This window comes from Echinops telfairi, unplaced genomic scaffold, assembly GCF_000313985.2.
Source record: "Echinops telfairi isolate 266 unplaced genomic scaffold, ASM31398v2 ScPeMD7_3533;HRSCAF=4204_0, whole genome shotgun sequence".
NCBI classification, from domain to species: domain Eukaryota; kingdom Metazoa; phylum Chordata; class Mammalia; order Afrosoricida; family Tenrecidae; genus Echinops; species Echinops telfairi.
This window is the reverse complement of record NW_022107431.1, coordinates 21,988,117-22,004,864: the sequence shown is the minus strand read 5'-3', so window position 1 is coordinate 22,004,864 and position 16,748 is coordinate 21,988,117. Positions and strand designations below refer to the sequence as shown.

At 41.4% G+C, this 16,748-nt stretch overlaps 1 protein-coding gene and 1 pseudogene across 1 annotated transcript in view; both read left to right on the top strand.

The window, feature by feature from the left end:
• The window catches only part of ADGB (androglobin), a 194,398-nt gene that overhangs the window by 157,795 nt on the left and 19,855 nt on the right, over positions 1-16,748 (top strand). Inside the window, exon 27 of the mRNA XM_045294574.1 lies at positions 1,160-1,271. Coding sequence (XP_045150509.1) covers positions 1,160-1,271 — 112 coding nt within the window. The remainder of the gene's footprint in view (positions 1-1,159; positions 1,272-16,748) is intronic.
• LOC115871158 lies at positions 16,625-16,748 on the top strand (annotated as a pseudogene).

Sequence of the window (16,748 nt, the reverse complement as noted above, 5' to 3'; positions counted from 1 at the left end):
GCAGTTAGGATTTCTATTGTTATGTTTGAGCCCATTGTTGCAGCCACTGCGTCCACCTACTTCTTCTGAGAGCTCCTCGTTTTCCCTTCCCCATGCCCAACACAGCCAAACACTGCCTGGCCCTCACTCCCCTGACAACTATTGTTATGTTTGAGCCCATTGTTGCAGCCACAGTGTCAATCCATATGGTTGAGGACCTTCCTCTTCACTCTCCCTCCATGATGTCCTTCTCCAGGGACTGGTCTCTACTGATGGCATGTCCAAAGTATGTGAGGCAAAGTCTTTCCATCCTTGCCCCTACAGAGCATGCTAGCCATATTTCTTCCAAGAGAGATGTATGAATAAAGTTACACAAATATCATTTAGAAAGAAAATCAGAAGTGGGATTTCCCCCCCAAGTATTAAGACATATTACAAAGTCATAGTAATAGAAAAACAGGGGAAAATAAGCAAATGGAGCAATGCAGGGAAAAGACTTGTCAATGTACAGCCCAAAAGATTACAGCCCATGAAATTATTGGACAGTTCCACCCTGTCATGTAGGGTAATGAAGTTGACATCAACTTGACAGCACACAAGAACAACCACCAGATGAGCTATATATTTAATTGTAAATTTAAATCCATACTGTGGGAGGTAGAGCTGTTATCTGCAAGGTCAATAGTTCAAATCCACCTGCTGCTCCATCTTGGAAACCCCCGGGGGGACTTCTAACCTGCACTATCGGATCTCTCTGAGTCAGAATCGACTCGGTGGCAATGAGTTTTGAGGGTTTTCTTTTTTTGAGACACATAAAATAAATGTTCAAATTCATGAGCAATCTGAGAATTGATAAATGCAAAATATGACAGTTATGAGATTTTACTTTATAGCTGTTATACTTATAAAGTGGCAGGTGTATGTGGAGGTGATCAGGATATTAAACTTTTGTACACTATAATATTACAGGACTTTGGAGAATATCAGTTTTTATAATTCCCAGACCAAAAGTCCCTATGTAAATCACTGTCAAAGCTGACAGTTTACCTTCAGAAATTTTAATGCATAATGATCCTATGATCCAGAAAAATTGTCATGTAATTTGTGCCTAATCATCAGTTCCTTAAGCACATTTCCTGTTTATGATTGCTTGATCTTTAACCTGTATTGTATTTCACAGGCTTACAAGTATATTATACAATGTTTGGTATTGTATAATAGTTGGTGTCTCACTGAAAATCAGCTGACGTTTGTTCAAGCACTGAAAGACGTAGAGAAAAATGATACCAAAGGTATGTCACCCTAAATGTTTCTACATTTATGTTTCATGTAAATATTTAGCAGATATCTAAAAATTTAAAACAGATTAAACATATAATTGATGTTTTATATCTTGTGGCAGTTATAATTTTGTTTATTAATGACATTCCAACCTTTGGTTTCTGAGATCTAAAATTATATGATTGTTTAGATCAATTTTGAAAACATTTTTCCAGTTAGTAAAAATTGATTGATCAAGAAATGTACATGAGACATTTTTATTTGTAAAGTGATTTTTTGAAAAGTGATTGATTTAGTATGACACTGAAATAAGTTCCGAAACCCAGAGGAAATAACCTACTAACAGAGAACTCTGATTTATTTTTCAAAATATAAACTAAATATGCCACCTCTGTATATTCCCTTATATCAGTCTCCATGTATTTATAAAATTACTAAATTAGTGAATGCACGGATGAGTCAGCATCGACTCGGTGGCAATGAGAGGAGAGACAGGGTACAGGTTCAGAGCAGTGTTTCTTCTCAGGAGCCCGTGAGTGGGTCCGACTCAGAGCAAACCCATGTACACAAAACCCTGCCCAGTCCTAGACGGTCCTCAAAATTGTGTCAGTCCGCCTCACTGAGAATCCTCCTATTGTTGCCAACTTTGCCAACCATGAGGTCTGCTCCAGGGACTGGTCTCTCCTGATAACATCTCCAGAGACTGTGCGACAGCCTCACCCCATGACTCCTAAAGCACGTTCTGGCAGCACTTCTTCCAAGCAGCTTTGTGTGTTTCCTGGCAGTCCTTGGCGCCTTCAGTGTTCTTTACCGAGACCGTGACTCAAACGCATCCTTTCCCCTCTGCTCTGCTGCCCTCGTGCGTCTCTCACAGGCGTATGAAGTGGTCGGAAACGCCCTGGCTTGGATCAGGTGCACTTAGTCCTCAGCGTGACAGTTTTGCCCTTCAATGAGATCGTGTGCAGGAGGTTTACCCAGTGAAATCCATCATCTGTCTTCTTGATTGCTGCGTCCATGCTCATTGCTGGTGGGTTCAAGATACAAATCCTTATCAACTTCAAACTTTCCTCTGTCATCATGATGCTGCTTATTGGGCCGGCTGGGAAGTGTTTCCCTTGTGCTGACGTGCGCGCTGTACTGAAGACTGCGGTCTTTGATGTGCGGCAAGTGCTTCTCGTCCTCTTCACGCTCGGCACGCGCGCATCAGTCATCTGCAAATTACAGCTTGTATTGGGTCTTTCTCCAGAACTGATGCCTTTTTCTCCCTTTAATTCAGCTTCTTGATTATAGTCTCAGTGTCCACATTGAATAATTGGGGTGAAAGTATAGCACCCCGACACGCATATTTTCTGATTTTAAACTATACCGTATCCCCTTGTTCTGATTCAAAGGCTGCCTTTTGGTCTATGTGTAGTTGTTGTTGTCTTTATGGAGCACAATTGGGGCTTTGGAATTCTAATTCTTCACAATGTGATCTATAGCTTGTGTGTTAGTCTGGGTACTTTAGAGAAACAAATCCACAGAAACTCATGTATAAGAGAGAGTTTTATATTAAAGTTAAATACACATCAAGAAAACATCCCAATCCAGTGCTGGCCAAGCTCACAAGTCCAACATTAATCTGTGTGTCCAACACTAATCCACAAAGTCCTCCTCCATCTCACAGAACACACGCAATGACACCGACTGCAAGAGGAAAGCGGAATCAGTGAACATGTAAGCATGTCATTGCTGGCAGGGGTCTCCACACGGCTGCTCCAGCACCCAGGGCTGCATCGGGGTAAGTCCATGTGGCTTCTCCTCAGGGATGTCTTGCAGGAAGTGAGCCTTGCCAACCAAGGCAGCTGCACACTGGTCCGACCATCACAAAGTAAGAGACCCGACAACTAGAAAGGCGGGGCTCACTGAGCCATTTATCCCTCCACCCTTGAATTAACCCCACATGTGTTGGCACAGGAAACTACCTAAGCTTGTTATGTTTCCGACAATTGAATGCCATTGCATAGCCAGTAAAACACAAGTAAACATCGTTTTGATATTCGCTTTCATCCAAGATCCATCTGATGTCAGCAATAATATTTCTTGTTCTACATCCTCTTCTAAATCTGCATTTCTGACTGCAACTCCTTTTAAATATCTTCAGCAACATTTTGCTTTTATATGATAATTAATGGTTTGGCTTCATCATTTCCACGTAACTTTAATCACATTTTTTAAATGAGCACTCACGTGTCTCTCCTCCACTTAGTTGGTCAGGCGCCTGTCGTTCAGCTTTTTTGAGCTAGCTAAGTGAGCACTTCCAGTTCTGCATCCATTTGTTGAAACACCTCAGTTGGTACTCTGTCAAGTCCTGAAGCCTCGTGTTCCTGCCAATGCCTTCCGTGCTGCTTGGAGTTCTTGCTTCAGTGCCGTCAGTTCTGGATCACCTGCTACTTCCTGAAATCGTTGAATGGCCACCAATTCCTTTGACTCCATGACTTGTTGTTTCCCTTCCATCTTCTTGTGCTGCGTCTGCTTATTGAACCTTCAATGCAGCAACTCCAAGGGTTGGAGTTTGCCATCAGCATGTTCTTACCTTTCCATTCTTAGAAGTACTTCGGACTTTTGTATTGGCTGTGTGTATATTTGTGACAGATATTCATAGTGAATGATGCCCGTTATCATTTTTCCAGTGTTCTTGTTTCGTTTTATAGGGTTGTTGCCTTTAGTCTAGTCTAGCCTACCACTGCCACAACTTCTGCTTTCATCTTTCCCTCTCGCCTTCTTCCTTTCCTCCCTCTTCCTGCTCTCTTCCTCCTCTTCGTAACATGTCTGCACCTCACCTTCTGATTTCAACTTCTGCAATCACTTTACTTCCTCTCTCGCATTCAGCAAATAGCGTCACACTGGGGTTTTCTAGACTTAGACTATGTTTTCTTTTAATATGTGTTTGCCTCCTTGATAACTGTATTTGAGGTCTTACTACTTCTATGTTTATATTATACTTTCTCTATTTTTAAATCTTAATTCACCATTTTTGCATAACCTGCCTCGTCTTTGTTTCACCAAGGTTATTATATGTATAATTGTGTCTTGGGGGCAGGAGTATTTGTTTCATTGTGACTAAGTGTACCGTTGATTTTTATCTTTCTATGAGTAGTTGTTACAATTTTTAGTTTAAGAAATTAGGTTCATAATATATCCATTTCTCTTAATTTACTGAATTTAGAAATTCTCAATTCACTCCCATTAAAGTATTGGTTTCTTAGACATTGACGTGTTAAAACCATCTCCTTCTTTTTCTTAATTCTCTATTTTTAAAATAGCTTATTTTATTTTACTGCCATTGAGAAAAATGCAGAGCATAACAGAGCAATTGAACAATTTCTACATGGACAATTCAGGGACATTGATTATGTTACTCCAGCTGAGCACCGATTCTCACCCTCCTTTTCTATATTGTTCTTCCTCTGTAGCCATCAGCTCACTGACCCCTGGGGTTCCTTTATCATCTTTTTAGTTGTCCTTGTCAAACTGATTCCATACAGATCATTCATAAAAGAGTACAGAGTTTGCAGCAATCGTTCCTTACTAGCTAAACTAAATGATGGTTTGATTTTGCGTGTACTTTGCATCATATTTTCACATTGTGATTTGTAACTATAATTCCCTGAATTCCATAGCCTTAATTTCATATATACCAGAATTTATGTTTCGCTATAGAAGTCCTTATGCTAGCGCTTCTCCACCGCCCAGCCTCATATTTTGGTTGACTGCATGTCACCATGAAGTCTTCTTTTTCAAAGTCTAATGGATCCTGGTTTCTGTTCAACCATCTGTCTTTGCATTTAGATGGCACCATGCCCATGTGTACAATCCTTGGATCAGGCACGTGTCTGCTTGTTTCCTGAGAAATACGTAAACTCGCTGCTATCTAATGGATTCCTAATCGTAGCAGCTCTATAGGACAGGGGAAAACAGCCCTCTTGGGGTTTCTGGGCCTGTAACTCTGTATAGGGGCAGAAAGCCCCGTCTTTTTCCCTGGGAGTGATTGATGGGCTCGAACTGCTCACATCTGAGTTAGCAGCTCAAGCATCAGCCACGCCCCCACCAGAACCCCTTTCAGAAATACCACACGACTGAATGTTGAGGTTCGTTGGCCGCTGTGGAGGAGTCCTGGCAGTACAGTGTTCATCTGCTTACTGCAAGATCAGCAGTTGGAAGTCACCAAAGAAAGACGAGTCTCTCCTCCCTTAACGAGTTTCGGTCTTGAAAACCCACGGGGGAAGTTCTACCCTCCCTTAGAGGGTCGCTGTTTGCCTGAGTCAACTCCATGTTGCTGTGGAACAATCTGAGGCAAACATGATTCTCTTCCTTGCTTTTCTATCCAGATAGTTATGGAATTTTGTCGATCCATATGTTTCCTCTGGATGTTCTTTAACTAGATACATTTATCCCCAAAATTGTTTTTCCTAAGGTCATTTCTCTGACATAGATGTCATTACTTGTTCATTAAATGTTGTTTTTAATTTCTATTTTAAACACCTTTGTTCTTGTTCTGGACATGAATATCTATGCATAGGCCCTATTTTGATATAGTTTTATTCCTTAATGATCACAGCATGAGGACAGTTTTATCTTGACCAGCTACTTGCAAAGAAGTAATTTTGGAAGGAGCTATGGTAAGGAAATGAGAATAGAAGATATTTTCTATTTGAATTTATTTCCTCCTAACTCTATTCTATGCAATCTCTATTGCTCTAGCCCCTGAAGACACACATTTGGGCCCTTAGCCCAAAGGAAATGCATTTTGCTGACAATTGGGAACACTCAACATGGGAGACTGTGTTTCTGAGTTCCCCCAGCTGTCTGTAAGAAGCAGTGGCAAAGTACTGCCTCCCGTTCATGCCTCTCGTATCTTCCTACTGCAGAAAAGAACTGGAGTGCCATCTCTATACTAGTGGTTCTTGCTTTTCTTTTTCTTTTTTGGTCTCAGGCTGACTTCTATACTCTTAAAAATTGCTGAGGATCTTAAAGAACATTTTTTGTATTGAGTTACCTCATTATTTATCCTCTTACAAGTTAAAAGTACAAAAAATGTATCTTGTGTAAGTATTTTAATATGACAATAATAACCTCTGTATTGTCTGGCTTGATAGAAGACGATCGGTTCTTGTGGATAGGGCTGAGTTCCACATGTAAGGCCACAGGAGAGTCCACGTGACTTTGATGAAAGAAAATCTAGTCACACGTATATGCAAAGGGGCGGGCATTCTCATAGCTCTTTTAAGACAAGTGTGATGATCTACCTTTCTGTTCAGGCAGGCACTCTACAATGGCAGGTTTCCCAAGGCTCATTCGACAGATCATTTGAATCCGCGTCTAAGAACTTTTTCCCACTCTTACATTACATCTACTACTATTACATCCCACTCTTACATCTACTACTATTACATCCCACTCTTACATCTACATCTATTACATCTACTACTATTACATCCCACTCTTACATCTACATCTATTACATCTACTACTCTACTTGCACTTTAAATGCATTTTTTAGCTATGCATGATTTTGTAACATCTTACATTGATCATTTAGAAAATACTAAGTTATTGATTGATATTTTAGATATTGGTACATTTCTGTATATAAAATTTAAGCATTGCATTGTAACATGACTACCGATCCCATTAGAAGAATCATGTGCCTATTGGGAAGCTGGCACACTCACAGTGGTAGAGAAAAGGCTTCCAAAATTCTGGGTGTGTTTGGACACTTGAATTTTTTCATTGGCTGGAAAGGCGATCGGTTATTTCCCTGACACCGTCAGGCTCAACTTATTCACTTTGAAGAGAGCGCCTGCCAAATAGCCATGTTTGAGTGATCACAGTCTCTCTGTTAAAGGTTCTTTCCCGCACAACTGGTGTTTCATGAGACAGGCAGCCAGCACAGCTTGCAACTCAAAAGTCACACAGCTGCTCTCTCTAGAATCAGCCCTTTTCCGCTGCTCCCCCCATTTCCCGTGACTATTGAAAAGGCACATTGTCAAGGCTGGAGAGTTATCAAATTAATAAATGTTACAATTTCCTCAAAGAACAGTGTAACTGTATATTTTTACCAAACAAACCCAAACCAGAAACTTCCTGTAATTTCTTGACGGTCAAGAGTGCAGTAGTTCTTAGTGTAGGTGTCGCCGTCTGCATTTGTGCTAAGGCTCCTGTAGAGTTTCACTGCTCATGGCTTTTCCATCAGTACACAGTACAAATGACAACACGTCACAAGAGGGAAATAACATCTTAGTATTATTCTCAAGGATCATTTTTGCAGGGTCCCCATGAGCCAGCGCCACCTGGACAGCACCTAACGTCCCCATTATTATTAGCCTGTACGTAGGTCACCCCTGTAGATCCTTAGGAACCCCTGGGGAGGTGAGGACTACGCTTTCTCTGGTCTTGCCTAATTGCTACTGTCAATTAGGAAAATGATGGCTCTGTGAGAAGCTTCATGCCTGGCCCATTAGAAATCACAGAGGGATTTTCTTTATCTCAATCTTAACCGTGTTTAATGTCAGTGACCCAGTAGTGTAGTGATTAAGCACTGGGTTGCTGAAGGCAGAGTCAGCAGTTCAAATCAACAAGCTGCACCACAGGACATTGATGGGGCTTTCTACTCCCATAACGAGTTTACAGCTTCGGAAACTGATAGGGGAAGTTCTACCCTGTCCTGTAAGGTCACTATGAGTCAGCAGGGAATCAATGACAGCGAGTTTGGTATTTTTAATGTTAGTACCAATGCCAACCAGGACATCCTCACCATCTTGTTCTGTGACCTTATCGACTCCCTTTTCTGACTCACTCTCAGCTCCAATTCACTCCACAGGAAAGTGTCCTCACACCAAGAGCAAAGCGGCTCCTCTCAGCAGTGACGCCATGGGGCTTTTAGAGGCAGTGAGGAGACATCCAGTTGGGAAGTTAGGTTATCTGCTTCTTAGGTGTGTCTTTAATTAAAGGATGTGGTGACAAAGCAGCGGCCATTGGTCCCACGGATGTAGGTGCCTAATGGAAGTTTTCTGTGTGTGTCTGGTATGAGGAGTCAGAACCCCCCCCCCCCCAATGTCAACTTGGTTTGGTTTTTGTTTGATTTTTAGGAGAGGGGTGTCCTCATGATTGGAACATTAAAAAAGCCCCTATTGTGCTGTCAAGGTTCATATCTGGCTCCATCGGCCATTGCAGTTTATTTGTTTGAGGAAAGATTTTTAACCTGGCCAAAATGGAAGTTTATTTTTAGTTACCTTGTAACACCCAGTAGTCCAGGTTGACGTGGCTGAACTAAAACCTCAGACTGGGGGAACCGTTGGCCCCCTTCTGGATGCTACAAGAACTCAAATAGAAGAGAGTGATGTTTACAACAAAAGAAGAGGCAAACCGTGGAAGTTTCTGCCTCACACTTGCATAATTGGAAAAGGACTCTCCAGTGTCTCAAGCATGGCAGACAGGCCTGCCCCTGGGTCCTGAGAATAATGCCTCCATCCAGTTTTCTCCTGATGACAGCTAAGACTCATGGGTTTTATGGGGTAAGAATGGTAAGGCCAGGAACTGGCTCTTAACCTATGTACGTGCTTGACTTGTGTGTTAGGCTGGGTTGTCTAGAGAAACAAACCCAGGTGTAAGAAAGAACTTTTATCAAGAAGTAAATTTATATCAAGTAGATGCACCAGCCCAGTCTAACTCAAGTCTATGGGTTCAATGCTAGCTGGAGCTCTTTTGAGGCTCATGCAGATGCAAGCCAATGACACAGAAAGGTGAAGCGGGCTGCAGGGAGATCATAGAGTGGTGGGTGCAGAGTCAAGTGGACCCAAGGTGGATGGGAGCATGCAGGGTGCAGACATCTCCCAAAGTGGCCCCCACCTTGTTGGGTAACCCCTGGAGGCAAACATAGAGTCCAAACAAGCAGAAGGCAAAAGATAAGACAGAGAGAAATTCTCACTGTCTCTTTATATTAAAAAGGTCACACCCTTAAGGAGGCATCACCAGGCTACCACCCGATTGGCAGGTCGGACTCCAGTTCGATCTCCATAACTTGATGTTTCGAGTTGGCATAAAAGCCAGTCATCACAGCTGGCAAGAATAGTTTCAGAAGCATGTGTTCAAAGACAGAATGCAGGAAGACATTATGGTTCAGAAGACCAAGCTCATCTATGGAGGTTGTGACAGTTCTTCCTTAATCTACTCGGGTGTCTAATTTCAGTTAAGAGAATCTTGGCCTGCAATCAGAGTATGTGGATGAATCATTTCTACAGCTGACACAGGACCATGATGCAGGGGGAACTTACCCTAGTTGAAGTTTCCGAGACTTTATCTTGTCCTTAGCTGTTAAAGACTGTATACCGAGAAGGGCCAAGGGTCTTGTTTAAGGCCTAGCACTGAGATAATCACTGTCTCAGCTAATCAAGATTAGGTCCCTTTCCAGTCACATGTTTTCTATGAAAATACTGAGGCCACAACAACGTCGTTGGCTTCTGTCTCATAGTTGTTAGCAGGTCTATTTTATTTGAAGCAAGTGTGCTATAGAACCTGCTGCTGTGCACTCTGGTTCATGAATGTAACTCCATATTCTAAGCTTCTCCAGGCACGTAAATCTGATCCTAGGTTTTCTCCTACCCTCTCCCCAAATAACTCTGGTTCGGAACAGCGCCGCGAGTTCTTGTGTACTTGTCGGGTTTATCCTGAAGGCCAACTCCTCGTCTCAGCAGAGGAGATTTTAACACAGGAGAGGCAGTTAGTTCGCTGTTACCCCAGAATTACTTCAGAGCCAGCAACCCGGGATTCTCAGTAATTCACACTGACAAGTGTTTGCTTTTCCTTCACACACCTGGTTGGGATTGCGTTGACCTCAGCTGGGTTCAGCTGACCTTCATGTCATGGACTTATGTCTCTTTCTGGGACCCTCGGGCAAAGGTTCAGTGGTAGCAAGGGCATCTTATTTTCACTATAATGGCAAGTTCAATCATAGATGCACATTTCAAGACCCAGATCTGCTAATATATCTGTACTCTGAGGAACATTAGGGCCAAAGCCAAATAAAAGGGGAAGAAACACACTTTGCTCAAAAGGAGGCCATACTAAGAGTGTGTGTAATTCCACTGAGGAGAAATGAAAGCTAAGGACCAATAATGAAGCATCCCACAGTCCCTCTGCGATGATATATGGGAAGCCCACTCTACATGGTTGCATTAAACCATTAGGATAGTAACTTAATCAGTTAAGTTTTACCCCAAGCTTCAAAGGCAATACAATCTGCAAGACTCGTTCTGTAGCCTCTGCCCCACCACCTAGAAGGTATTTTCATCTCCTGAGAGTTGTACCCAAACTACACTTCAAAAAGAAAAATAAATCCTGCAAGTCTTGTGTTAAGTACCAAGATGGAAGGTATAAAGCTGGCTAATCCTAACTTTCTTTTAAGGTAGAAAGGTTCTCTTATCCGTTGGCATGGAAACAGCTTCCAGAGGTGCATTAGGACGCAGTCCTAATGCATCTCCCATGGAACCTAAATTCAAGCCCTTCTATTAGGCTCCTGGAGGCATGGCTATTTTGGACCCACATGCACAACACAACACAAAAGGCCTGGCTGTGTCAGTGGAAATAACTCAAGACTTGTGTGGTTTAAAGACGCACAAGGATCCATGAGGGAGGGCGGGAGTAGGAAGAAATGAGGAGGTGCTATCTGGGGCTCAAGTGGGAAGAGAATGCTTTGAAAATGATGATGGCGGCATATGTGCAGATGTGCTTGACACAATGGAGATGTAAGCGCCCCAATAAAAGTATTTAATAATAATTTTAAAAAAAGAAGCACAAGAGAGCCCCTGAGGAAGTAGCAGCATGAGAGCAAGAGAGGACAGGAACCGTGTGTTTTTCGAACCGTTTTGTTGATATTTCAAAATGATGCAAATCCAGTGGAGAGGAATTTGGTGATGAAGCAAATAAAGTTTCATACACGTGGCAACTTCTTAGAACCAGCAGTTCCAATTTTAGGGAAAGACCACAATGTCTGTCGACCAATACAAAGACAAAAAGGTCTATGTAGTCATGTGCTCATTTGTCAATCTAGGGTGAATAATCTGTAAGGACAGTGCCGTGCTCTGTGAGGGAGATCACCAGATGGAGTGATCCTAAGGTTATACAGGGGGGGGTTAAAAAATCCATGGAAAATGGAAATAAAAGAATGCAATTATTCTGAAACTGTCCTTTCATATTGTTTAAGTTGTAAATGAGAAAATGCATGCAAGAAGCAAATTGGTATGAATATTATATCTTTTATAAGAAATTACAGACCAACTCTAATACCAACCAATAAGAGTGTTTTCAATAGAGTTGAGGTTATCAGGGTAGAATTCAGCTTTATCATTGTACCTTTATATACTGGTATAGAATTGTGAACTCTGTAAATATTTTATACAATAAAAGAATAAATTAATCTGCTATGGAAAGGGAAAAGGAAACCCTAAAATGGAAGGGAAAAAAGATAGAAACAAAGAGTGTATATCAAATTGTTAACATAATCAACAAAGCTTATGGATCAATAAGTTATTTAAAATAATATTTGAAGTTAGAACTCTGGCTGTACATCCTTAGCTGGATGCATTATATTAGTAGGACTGAACAGTGCAGGAAAACCGTATACATACACACTGACTCAGTAATGATGTCTTCTCTTGTTTCCTGTGGAGATTTTACATCCTAGTAAGCCTTTCTTTATAACAAAATAAATAGAAAATTAAGAACAATATTCACATTCAGGAGTGTATCTCCTGCCAACCTGGGAAGTGCCGCCACAGGAACTCCATTGTATTGTTGTCCCGTGTCGTCCAGTGGAGTCCAACTCTTGGCAGCCAGATGACAACGGAACGAGAGACTCCCTGGCCCTGTGCGTCCGTCCTCCCAACTGTTATCCTTCAGCCCATGTTACGTTGAAATTAAGGTGTCAGTCGGGCCCCTTGGAGTCCATCCTCTTGGCCCGCTTGGCCCTCGGCTTTACTCCGCATGATGTCCTTCTCCAGACCCTGGGCTCGGGCGATACCGCGTTTGAAGGACATGAGGTGAAGTCCCTCACCATTCTGCCTCTCAGAAGCCTCTGGCTGTCCTTCCTTCAAGACAGCTGTGTCTGCTCTTCTGGCAGCTCCTCCTGCTCTCACTAGTCTTCCCCGGCACCGCAAGTCAACGGTGCTCATTCTTCCCCAACCTTCCTTATTCTTTCTGCAGCACCTTCCACCTGCACATGTGGGGATGGAAAATATGGCGCCTTGTCCTCTTCAAGGGAATGTCCTTGATCTCCCACACATGGAAAGGGCTTGGGCAGAGGATTTTCCCACTGTAATATGTCAAGATGTCATTTGATTTCTTGCCGGCTGCTTCCCATGAGCATTCATTGTGCATCCAAGCAAACTGTAATCCTTGACAACATCTGCTATTCCCCCGTTTACCTTGAGGTGGTCTATTGTAGGTTTTGAGTTCTAAATAATTGAAACTTTCTGAAACATTATTATGTTGATCTTTATTGTAGCCCTGATAAATGTTTTCATTTAGGAAGCTGCCTAGATGACATTATTTTTTGAAGATAAACCAGCAAAAACTTCATCTCTATCAAGTAAATTTCTTTTTCTTTTTTTTTTTTTTTACTTTCCGATGAAATTTTATTTATTTATTTATTTAGCCTTTTTTGGGGGGGCTTGTACAACTCTTTTTTTTTAAATCAATTTATTGGGGCTCATAAAATTCATCACAATACATAGATCAATTGTGTAGAGCACATCTATACATTTGTTGCCCTCATCATTCCCAAAATTCGCTTGCCTCTTGGGTTCCCGGAATCAGCTCATTATTATTATATCTTATATTACACTGCCCGGCATCTCCCTTCACCTACCCCTCTGTTGCCCATCCCCCAGAGAGGAGGTTATATGTAGCTCTCTGTGATCAATTCCCCCTTTCTACACCCCTCTTCCCTCCTGGTATCACCACTGTCACCCCTGGTCCTGAGTGGTTCATCTGTCCTAGATTCCCTGCGTTTCCAATTCCCATATGCACCGCTGTGCATCATCTGGTCTAGCCAGATCTGCAAGGCAGAATTGGGGTCCTGGTAGTTAGGGGGAGGAAGCGTTTAAGAACTAGAGGAAGGTTGTGGGTTTCATTATTGTTATACTGAACCCTAAATTTCTACTCATGATGGCTATAGGTGTTTCCTTAGTGCTAGTATTTATGGAAGCAAATCACCAGGTTTTTCTTCCAAGCTGCCCCAGGTAGATTCAAACTACCATCCTCTAGGTTAGTAGTCAAGCACAAAGATTTTATTATATATTTTTATTTTCTTAAGATCTCTTGTTTCTCAATTAATCTCCCAAACACAGAAGAATTTCCAGTATACAATAGCTATAGTAAGTGGTCACATTGACTAATAAGTTTAGTTATATTAATGGATGCATCTTAAAATTCTAGAAGAAAATGAAAGAAAAGAAGTAATATGAACATAGTTGCATATGTCATGAAATAGAATAATGTGAATCTATTGAGCTTGTACTTAATCTAAGAATAATTAGTTCTTATGACATGACCCTACTCCACACTGGCCCTCATGAAGAGATCACTGAAGAGATGGGTGCTTAAACAAAATGTGGTGAAGGAATCAGAAGGTGTCTGGCTATCAGAAAGAATTGCATCTGCTCTTTAAAGCTTGTATTTATCTTTAACGACCATATAAGTGAGGCGTTAAGTAATTCCACACAGAAGCAGCACACCAGCTTCTGGGAACCAAAGAGTGTAAGTAATAAAATCCAAATCCGGGGGAGGGAACAGTATTAGAATTTATTATGAACACCTGTTTGCAAAAGGCAGCAGATGGCATTGGAAGCCCAAAATCCATCTGTAGAATCACCACATGTATTAAGTCTCCAGTGAATTCCCACTGACCATCATCCAGGCATGTGAATAGCTTTGCTCTCAGACTGAGAGCGTCGTAATGTCTATTAAGGCAGACATCTCAAACTCTCCCGGCAATCTACTCATTCCTAACTCATATGATCCTATAGGGCAAGGTAGAACTGCCCGGTGGTTTTTGAGACTAACTCTTTATGAGAGTAGAAAGCCTCATCTTTCTCCTGAGGAGTGACTGGTGTTTTCGAACTTCGAGCTCTGTGGTTGGCAGCACACTGGGTAACCACTGTGCCACCAGGGCTCCTACTGTAACTCTAACTAGGTTAAAATGTAACACCGTGTCATTGCCTCTCCCTTTTGACACATTTTAAATATGTTCTGTTCTTTTCTGTTGAGGTTTTATTTTGTCATGTTTGTTTCTTTGTTTAATCCTTTTGTATGCTTTTCTGAATATGAAATCCTGGCTAGGTCATTCCGTAGAGACCACAACTGGATTAATAACTACCTAGGGGCCTAGGGGCACGGCAGGAGCTTAGATGAGGAATGGAGAGCTAACAACCAGAAAGAATGTTTTAAAATTGATTGTGGTTATGGTTGTCCAACTCTTCTTAAGAAGATTGAGTTATTTAATTGTATGCCAATAAAATAAAAATCGGAAACGATGGAGTTTGGTGGGAGAAAGACACAGCTTTCCACTGTGGTAAAGAGGTACAGTCTCCGACCCTGCCCTCTAGGGGGTCTGTGAGTTGGCATCACCTCAATGGCCAGAGAGAGAAAGAAAGAAAGAAAGAGAGAGTTAGTTTGATAGTAGCCTGAATTTAGAAATACCGTTTTAGGAAAAAGAAGATATTAAATAGGAGAATATTGTATACATTATGACTAAGGAGTCCCTGGACGGTGAAAACAGTTAACATAGGTGACCACTAACCAGTTGGAGGGTCGAGTTTGCCAAAAAGCTCTTCGGGAGAGAGGCCTTGCAATCTGCTTTTTAAAACCAGCCGTTCACATCTGCATGGAGGACAACTGTGAGCATGAGCCATCAGGGGGTGGTTAAAATGTCCTCAGTTCAGGTATCTAAAATAGCCGGGTTAGTTATCACCTGTGATATTAGAATAAGAACTTCTATCTTTCAAGGTTGCTGTGAGGAGTTAAGATAACACTTATAAACATCCTAAAACCAGGTGGCACTCGATAAAAATGGAGCTACTATTATTACCTATTCCAGCCAAAAAACAAATTTCAGGAGTAGTGGTATGAGTTCTCTCTGACATCATACTTGGCAGTTTTATATGTGACTGAGCAGCTGCTGATGTGAAATTATACCTTGCATTGCATAATCCATTCATTGCTGAAAAGCAACAGTAAAGAAAATCAGAATTGAACTGTTTAAAATGAATTAGGATGATTTTCTATTTGAAAGAACATGTTGAACAATATTTTAAAAGTAAAGTACATTTTGAATCTGCTAACCTCAAGGTAGGTGGTTCAAACCCATCAATCTCTCCCTAGGAGAAATATGAGGTTGTCTGCTCCGGTAAAGATGTGCAGCCTGAGACAAAAGCAACTCCATGCTGGGGGTTTGGTTTTGGGGTTAAGACTATGTTGATGAATGTGGAACTTTAGAATGTCACACTCCTTAAATCAAAACTTATAAATATATCTATGACCATTTCTATGTTTTAACTTTTTAGAATTTAAAACTCACAAACTTTATCTGTAAAGGTATTAAAAGCAGGGTCTTAAAAAGTTTATGGGAAAATTCTATTATCTTTCAATGTCTTCTGGTGAGTTATATAGCTTACTTAAGAATTTAACTTCTATATACGTAAAAATAAATTAGCCAAGTGCTTTTGAGTTGTTTTTCTTTTAAATATACTACATTAGCAGACTGATGATACAAGTTAAAATTGAATATACATTTTGACACTACTGGAAACATTCTTTCCTTACTTCATTTACAGTTAACATTTCACCTATGATGAATAAAATACATAACTTAATTTTGTCCAATATTCACATATTTATAACTCAGAATGAAAGTTAGGCATTTCTGTTAAAAATGTTTAATGTTAGGCCACGGCTTAACATGAGGCAACACTGCCACCTGCAGTATATTAGAATAACTAAATTTTAGTAAAAATCACATGATTGCTAGAATAGACACACACACACCAGTAACCTAAATTGTGGAGTTAGGCTGCTGCCCACAGCGTCTGAATTTCAAATCCACCACCTGGTAGAAACCCACCTCAGGAGAAATATAGGGAGAAAGATAGGGCTCTCTGCTTTTGCAAAACCTGGGAAATCCACAGAACAGTTCGGGTCTGTCCAACAGCGTTGTGGTGAGTTGGAACGGACTAGATGGCAGTGAGTTTGGTTTGGTTATAAAAACAAACTGCAGAATCCAGCCCCGAGAGCTCGGCGATGTTAGCCGTTGTTAAGAATTTGGGACGGTATACTTACCTGGCAGGGGAGATACCATGATCACGAAGGTGGTTTTCCCAGGGCGAGGCTTATCCATTGCACTCCGGATGTGCTGACCCCTGCGATTTCCCCAAATGTGGGAAACTCGACTGCAT